This window comes from Pan paniscus, chromosome 3 (genome assembly GCF_029289425.2).
Source record: "Pan paniscus chromosome 3, NHGRI_mPanPan1-v2.0_pri, whole genome shotgun sequence".
NCBI classification, from domain to species: domain Eukaryota; kingdom Metazoa; phylum Chordata; class Mammalia; order Primates; family Hominidae; genus Pan; species Pan paniscus.
In genome coordinates, this window is record NC_073252.2 from 55,767,827 (window position 1) to 55,781,501 (window position 13,675).

General features: G+C 37.1%; 1 protein-coding gene across 6 annotated transcripts in view; it reads right to left on the minus strand.

The window, feature by feature from the left end:
* MTHFD2L (methylenetetrahydrofolate dehydrogenase (NADP+ dependent) 2 like) overlaps window positions 1-13,675 on the minus strand; it is a 146,002-nt gene that overhangs the window by 10,220 nt on the left and 122,107 nt on the right. For 5 of the 6 annotated variants that reach the window (XM_003832325.6, XM_063603556.1, XM_063603555.1 and 2 more), the window contains one exon: window positions 11,321-11,446. The exons of the other annotated variant lie outside the window; for it this stretch is intronic. In XM_003832325.6, the coding sequence (XP_003832373.2) occupies window positions 11,321-11,446 (126 nt within the window). The remainder of the gene's footprint in view (window positions 1-11,320; window positions 11,447-13,675) is intronic. 6 annotated transcript variants of the gene reach the window in all.

A 13,675-nucleotide genomic window follows, 5' to 3' on the forward strand; every position in this document is an offset into this window, starting at 1 on the left:
AAAGTATAATAATAATAAAATAAAATAAAAAAAGATATTTCTACTAAAAAAAAATTGCTTTCTGTGAACTCTAGCTATAACCTATCAGTGAAACCTTCTTTCTGACCATGGATGCTGTCAGCTGTCATTGCCAGATTCCATTTTAGTAAGCAGGAGTAACAATACTGCTATGATATTTCTGGTAGTTCTATTAAGAGCTGGGAAAATTACTAAAAATATCTCCCTTTCATGATGTCTTTAAAAATACAAGATCATCATACACTCTTGTCATTGTCTCCAATCCTTTCCCTCCTCACCCCCAATCCCTTTTGCCTGAAGTCACTGAATATTTGTATCAGAGTGGCAAATCTGTAAACTAGATAAAGCTTTCTGGAGTATCCTCCAAATCTCTTGGCAGGGCCTTAATCTCTGTAGTCTGAGATAGGAGCAGATAAAATCTCCCTTCCATAGGTATTTGTGTTTTAATATGGATCACTGAGAAACAACTAGAAAAAAAATTCATCACAGTTCAAGCAAAGAAGAAAAACTTGCAGAGGCATTAGTCACTTCTCTTGTTCCTGTGAATGTATTTTTTGTTTCAACTTTAACTCTTCTCTATAAAGGTAGATGATCCAATGTCAAAGACATCTACTAAATAGAAGTCTCTAGAAGTTGATTTGATTTCAAAGGCCTAGACTTCACAGTAACCATTCTGTCCATGTTGTAAGCCACAATGGAGGCAGTTGCTTACTAATGATAGGAATCTCATAGTGACCATCAGTGGTTCTACCTGTTTCGTGAAATGCTCAGTGTGGGTTCTGTGATCACAGTGTTAATAACAGTCTCACAGAGGGGCTTTTACAATGTTCATCAACTTTTCTAAAGGATTGGAACAAGTTACCTCTGGGTTAAAGTATAAGATCTTCTCTTATAGTAAAAGCTGGAGCTTTGAACTACTTTATAATTATCTAATGCAAAATGTAGATATTTTGAGTCAGACTGATTAGCCATATCATCAAATTAAATGATTGACATTGAAGTGGTTGGGAGTCACTTTAATTTGATTCTTTGTAATCACAGATTAATAGTTTTGTAAAAATGATACAGTTAAAAACCATCCCTGTTTACTTAGAAACTGATTATATACACTTACTTTCCCATGTTGTAGAACACACACTTGGGAGTAAGCAGTGCGAAACTACTTTCCATATAAGCTTACTTTGCATAATCTGGAAAACATAAATTCCAGGCACTTTATTTATCATGTGCACAGATATACCCAGGACCTCAAATAGTGCCTAGTATGAAGCAGCACTCACAAAATATGTGCTGAGTAAATAAACGAAGAATCAATGAATGTATCATTAATGAATATGTGTTGTTGAATTAATGACATAGTTGCTATTACTCTGCATGAAAGCTTTTGTTCCCATTAAGTTAACTTGAGGGGAGTATTTCTGTAATGTAAGAATGATACCACCGGTTTTTAAATACAGAGAATGTTCATACAAATAACCAGTGGTCTGAATAAGAAGGCTGAAATTTGGTGTGGGACAGAGATATAAAAGAAATGGGCCAGGCACGAAGGCTCATGCCTGTAATCCCAGCACTTTGGGAGGCCGAGCTGGGCAAATCACGAGGTCAGGAGATCAAGACCATCCTGGTCAACATGGTGAAACCCTGTCTCTACTAAAATGCAAAAATTACCTGGGTGTGGCACGTGTGTCTGTAGTCCCAGCTACTCAGGAGGCTGAGGCAGGAGAATTGCTTGAACCCAGGAGGTGGAGGCTGCAGTGAGCCAAGATCGCACCACTGCACTCCAGCCTGGGCGACAGAGCAAGACTCCATCTCAAAAAAAAAAAAAAAAAAGGAAAAGGAAAAATAAATGTAAGACAGGAAGCTAACCTTACAGAGGCATCCAATCTAGTTAGGAACAACTAAGTAAAAGTGCAACGCAGTATAGCATTAAGAGCAAAATGAGTAAGGCAAATTAAACATGTAAGGAGAGTCAGGAGAAGATGGGAATAAGCATGAGTGCTTTAAAGTTGATTCATATGAGAGTTGGGCAAAGAGAACAGACTACACTGGAAGAGAGTTTAGGCCAGAAAAGTAATGAGGAGGATGGTGGTAACTGAAGTGTGAAGTTGTATACTTCTGGGTTAATACTTTCGTAGGAATGGAGAGAAAACGTGAGCAATGTACCCTCGCGCATACACACACACACACACACACACACACACACACACACACACACACACACTGTCTTTCACCAGGCATTATGCTTGGCAATTCACCTACATTAACTAGCTTATGTAAGGTGATTATTTCATTTAATCTTCACAACAACTTTATAAGATGGAAATTATTATCACAATCTTTCAGATGATATAATTGAGTCTCAGAGTGGTGAAATGATTTACCTAAGATCATAATTGTTTTAAGCAGTAGAGTTGGGATTCAAACCCAAGTTAGCTTGACTCCAAAGCATAGTCTTTTATGAAAGGTTGGACATAATACAAAAAGAGCAGGGAGTGAAAGATGAATCCAAACTTTCAAATACAAAGCGTTAAAAGAAAACATAGATAGAAAGCTGCTTACAAAGCACTCCAGGGGTTTTCACCTCATCTCTAGTAGTTTCTTAGGATAATGATACTGAGCTTCTATGTAATTCCAAACCCTTTCCTGACCTTATGCTTGACTATTCGGTTGGAATTTTGAGGAATGGTTTGGCCAGATGGAGTCTCAAATTAAAAGGTCCCTTTATAGGGGAGATTTCCTGCCCGGTGGAGATTCTTTTGAAAAATTCAAAATAAGGCAACAGATATTTGGGGAAAATTCACAATTGTATACAATATCATACTTCCTTCTTTCAACAGCCCATGTTGGGTCTGCTATTGAGTGCATAAAGCCTTTTGTAATGTTTCCTCCTTTCCTTTGATTCTCTGTTCCCTCTACCAGGAAAGAGCCCCGTCCTCTCTTTTGCCCATTATCTACCCTAAATACACATACTTGAGTAAAATTCATTGAACCTTTAAGATTCATCTCAAGAGGATTCCAGAACTGGCACCTCCACTCTTGCTTATTCCAAAATCCTTTGAGTCACACTTGATTGATTCTTCTCTTTCCCTCATATCTAATTGTTTAACCAATCATTCCAACTCTCCTTTAAAATTATATCTACCGTCTAACCACCTCTTAACATCTTCACCCATTACAACCTGGTCCACGCCCCATCATTTCTTACTTGGATAATTACAATAGCCTCTTAACAGGTATCCCTATTTACACCTTTACCTCTATACGGCCTATGTGTCATTCAGTAGCCAGAGTGACACTGTTAAAATACAAGTCAAATGTGATTTCTTTGCCCCACATCCTCCAATGGATTTCCACTGCCTTAGAGTATAATCCAAATATCCTTCCTTGGTCTATAAGATGGGATTGCTGCTACCTCTTTGACTTTATTCTCTATCACTCACTTCCTTACTTACTGTTTCAGTTACAATGGCCCCCTTGCAGCTCACAAAAACCGCCAACCAGGCCCCCCTCAAGGTCTTGCATTTGCTGCTCCACTTGCCTGGAATGCTGCTCCCTCATCTGTCCATGACTCCCTTCTTCATTTATTCAGGTTAGCATGAGCCTTCCCTGACCACCTTTTCTAAGAAACTCCACGCCACCATTCTCTAGCCCTCTTATCTTGTTTTATTTTTGTATCACTAAGACACTGCCTTGTTATATAGATATGTATGTATTTGTTTATTATCTGTCTCCTATAACCAAAACGGAAGCTACTGGTGAGTAAGTACTTTGTCTCTTTAGGTCACTGTTGTATCCCAAGTGACTATAAAAATGCCTGACACATAGCAGATGCTCAATAGCATTGAACAACTAAATGAATGAACCTAATTTGAAGAATCTGAAGGGCTATACTAAAAACAGTAATAATCAAGAGACTGAAAATAAGCCAGTGAAGATAGAGATATAAAAAATGAAAGTCACAAAAGGGACCTGACACAATTTTCAAAATTGTATAACATGGTCAAAACGTATCAAATCTATATCAATGACTGAATAATAAACAGTTTAGTTAGAATTAAAGACATTTAGGTGAGGTTGTATTACCTGCACAAATGTTATTGCAAATCTGTGTATCTAAGATCCATGGAAAGCTCAGGGTAAGATCTGAGCCAAGATATGTCTTCAGTGACACTAGGATTTCACTAAAACCTCAGAAAAAAGTTAGTAAGTGGAGCATGCTTTGAAACCAATTAGAAAGCAATCAGACAATGACGAGATTGTCCCCTGAGGTTTTTCAGAACAAAATGAATTCTGGATAGGTAAGCTGAATGATATGTGGATGTTAGATAAATAAATATCTTTCTTTTCTACCCTAAGTAAGAGATTAGTCTTCAAGTTCTTATGTAAAGGGTAGATTATTATTTACCAAAGTGTAGCCTCCCATTCAGAGACTATGGATTCCACATCCCTTGTACTCCACACATGACTATATTCAGGTCAGTAGAAAGCTAGCAGATGTGATGCATGCACCTTCTAGTTCAATTTTATTAAAGATGGATTTTATTGTTCTGGGCTCTCTCTTTCACTTTTCCTTAGAAGAGAACATAAATGAGGAGGCAATTCAACTTCAACCATGTGGATAAGGACAACACTCAGGTGGAACGGTGTTATGGGATGAATTGTGTCCCCTCTAAATTCAGATGTTGAAGTCTTAACCCCAGTACCTCAGAATGACTGTTTCAGGAGACATAGTCTTTAAAAATAAAATTAAGTTAAAATGAGGTTATTAGCATAGGGTCTAATCCAACCTTCTAAGAAGAGGAAATTTGGACATGGACACATACAGAGGTAAGACAATGAGAAGACACAGGGAGAAAATGGCCATCTACCTGACAAGGTTGACTCAGCAGAAACATCCTTATCAATCCCCTGATCCTGGACTTCCAGCCTCCAGAATTGTAAGAAGTAAATTTCTGTTTAAACCATTCTGTCTGTGGTACTTTGTTATGGCATTTCTGGAAAACTAATATAAACAGTGGGATAGGAGAAAACAGTATCCCTGAATGAAGTATAGCTGCCTAACTCCATTGACTGCCTCCCTAATTCCAGACTTTTATGGGAAAGAGCCAAATTATCTTTTTTTCTGAGACAGAGTCTCACTGTGTTGCCTAGGCTGGAGTGCAGTGGCACGATCTCGGCTCACTGCAACCTCTGCCTCCCAGGTTCAAGCAATTCTCCTTCATCAGCCTCCTGAGTAGCTGGGATTACAGGAATGCATCACCACACCTAGCGAATTTTTGTATTTTTAGTAGAGACGGGGTTTCACCACATTGGCCAGACTGGTCCTGAACTCCTGACCTCAAGTGATCCACACTCCTCGGTCTCCCAACGTGCTGAGATTACAGGTGTGAGCCACCACGCCTGGCTAGCCAAATTATCTTGAGTCAATGCATTTTGGTTCCCCTTTGTTACAGCCCTTCACCTATACTCAAGTATAATACTTAAAAGGAAAAAATGGAAACAACCTAAGAGTTTAACAATAGAAAAAGGATGAACCAAATAATGATATATGCACTGAACATAACCACAAACCAGAACTTCAGCATGGCAAATCAGTAAAACAAGTTTAAGTGCATAAGTCACATATATTCCTCAAACTATATAGTTGATGCATACATAAAATATCTGGAAGCAACTCTAGTACAAAATACAATGATAATGTCAGTTGCGCTAGAGGAGTAGACATTCTTTTCCATAAAGTGTGACTTCTTTATTTTTGTAATTTAAACCAGTTTCATCAACAATATAATGTACCTTTACATTAGACTTATCACCTTTACAAAGACTTACCAGTTTAAATTTTACTATCCAATTATGTTAAGACAGTAGAGAGAGGAAAGTCACTCTTAAACATTAACCTCATTTATTTTTATTTTAACAAAAATGCCTACACATCATTTCTCTTTCCTGTCTCTTTGATTTCTTTACAACACCAATTCTTTCCTGTCTGTTTCATTCCTTGTTTTAGTATAAACCAATAAGTGGAAAGGCATTGTCAGAGTTGGAATACAGGGAGGAGAGATGGCAGGCAACAGGGAATAGACACTCCAGTTCTTATTCCACCTCAATCCCTGCAGGAAGCATCATAAAATTGAAGCAAAGCTACTAAAGCTTCAAAAGGGTAGAGAAATGTCTTTGCGTTAGCTATGAGAAGTAAATGAGGCCCAATAATTCACCCATAAGAGCATGGTTAATTGAATTAACAGCATGGAAGTCATTAATTAGACTGTTTAGCTGATCAAATCCATTTGATGAATTAAGAACAGTATAATTAAGAGTTTTTGAGTCTAGGACTACATACGGTTTTCCGATGTGTTATTCATAAGAAGCTATTTACTACTCATGGCACATAATCTCATTTCTATCTTTTGAGAATAAAGCCTTCTTTGTCAGAAATGTATGAAGTTTCTTTCTAAGCTACAATAGAAAATGGTTTAAAAAAATTGCCTGTGAAAGTAGGTATACCTAAGTGTAAAAAAGTAATAATCTATATAGCAAACATAAACTTATAAATGAATAATTATTCGCTGCATGATTATTAGTAACGAAAAATAATTCTTAGACATGCAAAATAATGTTATCACAGATGCTTTTAAATACTGTTTCTTCTTTTAATGACATAAGTTAGGAGGGAGGAAGTATGTTCAAGTAATAGAAGAGGAATGTTAAGCATTTGTCAGAAGCTGGACATATTGATGAACTGTCAAGTTCTGTAACTGGAAATCAATACAAAACAAAATAGCACTTCAATTTAGTAACAACTTTAAGGTCCTATTTATTTCCCAAAACATCCAGAGAGGCATGGCATTGCAGGAAAGGCCTAACTTGGATGTATGTTGAGGAAAAGAACATAATGGTTGGCAAGGTGCTTAGCAAACATTACCTTCCACAGTGAACAACCTACCTAGACAGTAATAGTAACAGTGAGAAACTGTAACCAAACAACTGAATCATCATGTAGAAGTGATTATGGCATTGGATATGAATTTGAACTATATGATCACTAATTTCGTGAGATTTAATTAGACACAGAGAAAAATACAAGCAGTGCTCAGTTTTCACAGTAGTGTAAGACCACAAAGATGACTGCTGAAACAGTGCAAAGCAATTTTAATAGTCAATGGGAGAAATTATATTTGTTTAGTGACCTTTAAAAATTTTTTGTCAAAACATTAAAAGTTCTCTTACTGTGGTCTATAAATGTATAGGGGATTAAAAATAGTAGTAAAATTAATATTACTGATAATAGTAAAACAAATATTACTATTTACTAGTAGTAAAACTACTACTACTAGCAAAATTAAACTAATATTTAAAAAAACGAATGCAATTTAAAATGTTGGAAACATTGAGAACTGAAGTGTTTTATTTCTCTGTAAACATTTTGCAAAGCATAGTTTGAATGGTGCTTGCCTTCTTTTGGTCATACAACTGATGATTAGGAGCAAACATCTTTTTTTAAGTCTTTTTTTTAATTACACTTTAAGTTTTAGGGTACATGTGCACAATGTGCAGGTTTGTTACATATGTATACATGTGCCATGTGGGTGTGCTGCACCCATTAACTCGTCATTTACAGTAGGTATATCTCGTAATGCTATCCCTCCCCCATCCCCCCACCCCACAACAGGCCCCAGTGTGTGATGTTTCCCTTCCTGTCTCCAAGTGTTCTCATTGTTCAGTTCCCACCTATGAATGAGAACATGCGGTGTTTGGTTTTTTGTCCTTGCGATAGTTTGCTGAGAATGATGGTTTCCAGATTCATCCATGTCCCTACAAAGGACATGAAGTCATCCTTTTTTATGGCTGCATAGTATTCAATGGTGTATATGTGCCACATTTTCTTAATCCAGTCTAATACTGATGGACATTTGGGTTGGTTCCAAGTCTTTGCTATTGTGAATAGTACTGAAATAAACATACGTGTGCATGTGTCTTTATAGCAGCATGATTTATAATCCTTTGGGTATATACCCAGCAATGGCATGGCTGGGTCAATTGGTATTTCTAGTTCTAGATCCCTGAGGAATCGCCACACTGACTTCCACAATGGTTGAACTAGTTTACAGTCCCACTGTGTAAAAGTGTTCCTATTTCTCCATATCCTCTCCAGCACCTGTTGTTTCCTGATTTTTAGAGCTTCTGCACAGCAAAAGAAACTCCCATCAGAGTGAACAGGCAACGTACAGAACAGGAGAAAATTTTTGCAATCTACTTATATGATAAAGGGCTAATATCCAGAATCTACAAAGAACTCAAACAAATTTACAAGAAAAAAAACAAACAACCCCATCAACAAGTAGGCGAAGGATATGAACGGACACTTCTCAAAAGAAGACATTTATGCAGCCAAAAGACACATGAATAAATGCTCATCATCACTGGCCATCAGGGAAATGCAAATCAAAACCACAATGAGATACCATCTCACACCAGTTAGAAGGAGCAAGCATCTTTTCTATGCCTTGGTGAACTGGCAGATTCCTTTCTAAGTATGAATCAGCTTCCAACATTTTATCCTTTGCCCTTTGAATGGCATGAAATATCACTGCAGATTCCTTTAATGTGAAGTTTTTTACATCCTCTGGGACATTGTCATCCTTTCCGTCACAGCCATTTTGTTTATTTATGTGGATAATTCATTCCCATCAATGTTACCTACTTTTAACTGGGTCACCCAGTTTTCTTTACTAATGAAACAAAGATTTCTGCAAGGACGATTTACTTCAACGATTGATTTTATCTACATCTGTTTTGTTTATCTTGGCTATAGTTATAGTGAAACTTTTCACCGATACTCACAAAGCAGCCACCACACTTTCCCTGTGGCAATTTGAAGCCAAATATTACTTACGAGTTTTGTGGCATAACCGATCTTAAAGTTCCTCCCTCTCAGTTGGGGGATCATCCCTCACCTCAGGTTAAGTCCTGATGAACAACTTGAAGAGCAACATGTCAAAACCTATCACTTGCCTGCTCCTATGGGTGGCTGAGTCATGGCCTCACTGGCAAGGCCTTCTTTACCAAGTCCAGGTCCTCATTAGTACTCTTGCTCCATGAACCAGCAGGCTGGCAAGCTAGATACAACTAATCATATGGGTGTCTTTTATGAGAGGATTAGAAAAGCTCGACCTTCCAGGTGAAAGTTTCTGTGCTTTTACACGATCGTTTGGTAATGCTCTGTTGGATGTCCAAGATACGCCAAACAGTACAGCTGAATGGAGCCACTAATATAATTGCTATCATTTAACTGATAACACTGACAGCTAGTGAGGTGGCAAAGCTATAGGGCAACAGGCTAGGTCTCCCAGCCCTGTTCATCTCATATCTTTGTCTCTTTTCCATCTCCTTTTAAAATTTTTATATATACTTAGATACACAGAACTACAATTTGATTTAATAGTCATTAACAAGTTAGACTTCATGTGACATGAAGTGAGTATATGTGCTCCTAAGCATATACACCCACCAAAAATGCTCATGTAAAAATTGCTTTCAGAATACTTTTTACTTTCAGTAAAAAACATTCTTACTTAAAAAAGAAGAAAGCATGGAAGTGACATGAGACCAAAAAAATACTCTATGAGAGAAGAGTCTTGTAAAATGCACTGGACTGAACTGCTGGGTAAGCTTGCCTTACCGGCAGTCAAGGCTGTGAACTGCAAACATCCCTGCTTTTCTTGCCTCAAGCTGGTTATCTCATGTTGTCAATGACATCTGGGTGCATCACAAATGTGGTAATTTTGCAATGAATGCATAACTATAATGTTATCAAGAAACAGAATGACAGTAAAGAAAATAAGTAAGGCCAGGTTTTAAAATAAAATGCACTTTACTCTTTCAAGTTGAGAAATTCAAATAAGTTACTCATATCTGGCCTAAGTGATTGAACATGGAAGATTAAATAAATAAATGAGGTCATTCCCTAGTGATTTCAGCATGTACACAACACACACACAGACATATGTATATACATACAGATAGACATGTTCATGTCAAGAGCCATCCTTGCTAGAATAGAGTTCCAACCATGTCAGAGACCCTATGTATTAGAGTCAATGAGGGCAGCAGTGTTTTCTTTGGTAAGGTACATCTGTACTTTGCTCTTATTTACACCATTTTGTCTCTAGAACGCATTGTTGCACATATGTGTCCTTATGGTTTTCTTTTTCTTTTAGGCTCAAATGGCTTACTTGGATCTGGTCCCTGATGTATCTTAAAATCTCACATATATAGGGCCAGTACCCTAGGACACTTCTAACTATCTGCATTTTCTATTTTATTCAACAATATGCTAGAACTTGGGTAAACCATCACCTGATGACCAGGTTCTAAGTGAAAAATCAAAATCTAAATTATTTTTAAAATGGCATCACCTATTCTTTTCAGTTTCTCTGTAAGAAGGACACACCTATAACTAACAAAGTTCTTGATGTGGCACTGTATTTTTTGGCCAGAATAATCACTCTTATACAAAAAATATTTCTAACATAAAAATGTCACCACTTAACTTTACTATATTCATGCCTTCATAGACATCTAAGACTCCTAGGCACACTGAAAATCTGAATGCAGGTAAATATATGACAAAGATGACGGAAGTAAAATCAGATTAGCAGGTCAGGCATCTAGAAGTACTGGGGCCCAGTTTCCCCTTTTGTAAAGAGAAGACTGGGTTAGAATTTTTTTTTTTACTACTACATATTTGTTGCCTTGTATCTTTCATTGACCACAAAAACTTTAGCTTAGTTCCTTTTCTTTATTCTCTCTAAAACACAAGTGAAAAACACTGACTTCAACTATCTAGATAACTACCTAGATCTGAAATGTAGTTAGGGTTGGCAGACACACCCTAAGGTGCCTTCTGGCTCTAAGAGTGAATGGCTGAGCATACAGCATATTTGACTAAGCGTAGAGTAAGATGTCAACTCCCAAAATTCAAAACTATGCCCAGGTCTATAAAAGGCCAGCTGTATTCTATCAATAAAAACTGTACTACAAGAAATTTGATCCCTAAACCAAATATTAATGAAACAATTAGAAGAGAGGGAGAAAAGGAAGAAAGGAAGGATGAAAGGGAGGGAAAGAGAGAGGGAGGGAGAAAGTAAATATTTAAGTCTGATTAAAATCTTTTCCCTCAGAAGAAAGAGGTGATGATTAATAAGTTAATAATTCCTCCATAAATGAAACTTCTCTATTTTTAAAATATGTAAGGTGGAATTTTTTTATCTTCTTCACCTATTAAAAGATATTGGTTTATTACCTTCAAAGTCCACATCTCCAACTAATTTTGTCTTTCCTGTCACTGGATCGTGGACATAGTTGATACCCACATCAATTACAGCAGCACCTTCTTTAACCATATCAGACGTAATCAACTTTGGAATACCTGAAAACAAAAAGAGTTGTTTGTCCTTCAGCATAACAAAGGTGTACATATCTGTTTTGGTAGGCTTTAAAAATACACACACACACACACACACACACACACACACACACATATGTATGTGTAATACATTGTTCCTTAAAAAACAGGCCATTGATGATTTCTGATCCGAGAGAAGAACAAAGATGATTAAGGCAGCACATAAGGACTTCTGAGGATGAAATCCTGCAGGAGCTAGCCTCTCACTTCAGAGATGGCTCACCTGACATCACAGGGATACCTGCTTGAGCAGCATCCTTTTGTATGTCACATACTATGAATGGCATGGGGAGATTGCGGACATGAGACAGGCTCCTGCTGAGGTGTGGTGGAGTGGAGCACAGTGAAAGCAACTTGGAAATCGGAAGGAGGGAAAGAAAAAAGGGAGGAAGGGAGGGAGGAAGGGAGAGAGATAGAAAGGAAGGGAGGGGGAAAGAAAGAATGAAGATAATAATAATTCATATTCCCCAGGGTTGTCATAAACAGTAAAGTGCCATACTCATAATGGCATCTCATCAACTCCAAATGTGCAGTGCTAAGTGCTACCTTGAGCTTTCTTTTTATTTTTTCTTGGTTTCTTTGAATCACGATGTCCGTATATGATTCTGAAAGGTGTCATGTATAGTAAGCTCTCCTCACTATTGGTCTTATGCAACATTATACAGAGATCTTATGCAACCATCTATTTCCTGCAATTATTTTCAAGTTTTGTTTCAAATACAACAGTACCAGCTAACAATGGTTAATGTTCCAGTTTTTTAAAAAAAAACATTGAACAATCCAATCACAAATTTAATAGATTAAAGCAACAATTTATTATTATGTCTTATGGTTCTGTGGGTTGACTGAGTTCATCTGGATGCATCTGGCTTAGGATCTTTCATGTAATTGGAGTCAGATAGTGTCTGAAGCTAGAGTCATCTAAAGACATGACCAGGCTAAAAGGACTCACTCACATGGTTGCAGTGGATGCTTGTGATTGGCTGGGAGCATAGCTAAGGCTGTCAACTGGAACACATATGCATGAACTCTTCATGGGGCTTGGTTTCTCACAGCTTGGCAGCTGGCTTCCAAGAGTGAGTGTTCCAGGAGACAAGAAGTATTAGTTACCAGCCTCTTAATGCTTGGACTGGGAAACCAGCATAATGTCACTTCTGTCATATACTATTGGTCAAGAAGTAACACAGTCCACTCAGATCAGGAGGAGGAACAGAGACTCCACTTCTCAATGGGAGGAGAATCAAAGACTCTGTGATCATCTTTATCATTCTATCACAATGCTTCTAGTGGACATGGTGTCGGTAGGTGATGTTCTCACATTCGTATTCTAGATCTCCTGCAGGAAAAGCCTACCCACTGCATTGTTAGAGACATTCTAGCACCTGTACTATCCATTTAAGCATTACGGGTGGCTTAAATGTCACCTTGTAACATGATTTTTACTGCTAGCAAGAGTTTAAAGGCTATAAACAAATGGTCAGTGTCAACATAGATATAGCTGTAGGATAGCTTCCTTAGTCTCATAATGATGTAACGGAAGAGTCACCAGTGTTTGAGATATATTTTTCCCTTGCTTTCCTATCCTGTGATATAGAACTTATCTTTTTTATTGGTTCTGACATAGGTACTATGCATTGCTCCAGATAGTCATAAAATCCTGTTTCTTCTTGGCATCCAATAGAAAAAGAAGACATATGTTGAGTATAGCTGCAGAAAAAAGTTCAAGATAAAAATATTCATAAAATAGTTATTACAGTCCAGCTACTATGCTAATGGCAAAGATCCCAATCTCCCTCTGATTATTATAACATCTCAGAGAATATTAAATGGCAATGAACAAATGGCAAAATTTTCAAAATAGAGGAAAGTGTGAGCTTGATTTTAATTCCCAGGAAAATTACAAAATGGAAAAAAACTTTAAATATTTGTCTGTTTTGGATAATGATGCTTTATATATCCACTGTAGAAAATTTGGAAAATATATAAAAATTTAACATGAAAATAAAAATCACTGTTATCTTACTATCCAAAGAAAATAAGTATTAGTATTTTTAGTGTATTCCTTTCTAGGATTTCAAAATATTTATATATTAAATATAAAATATGAAACCTGTATTTCCTTAATGTTGTGTCTCACTATGTATCTTACCACTCTGTCATTAAATTAAAATGTGAGCATTTTCCCATTTCATT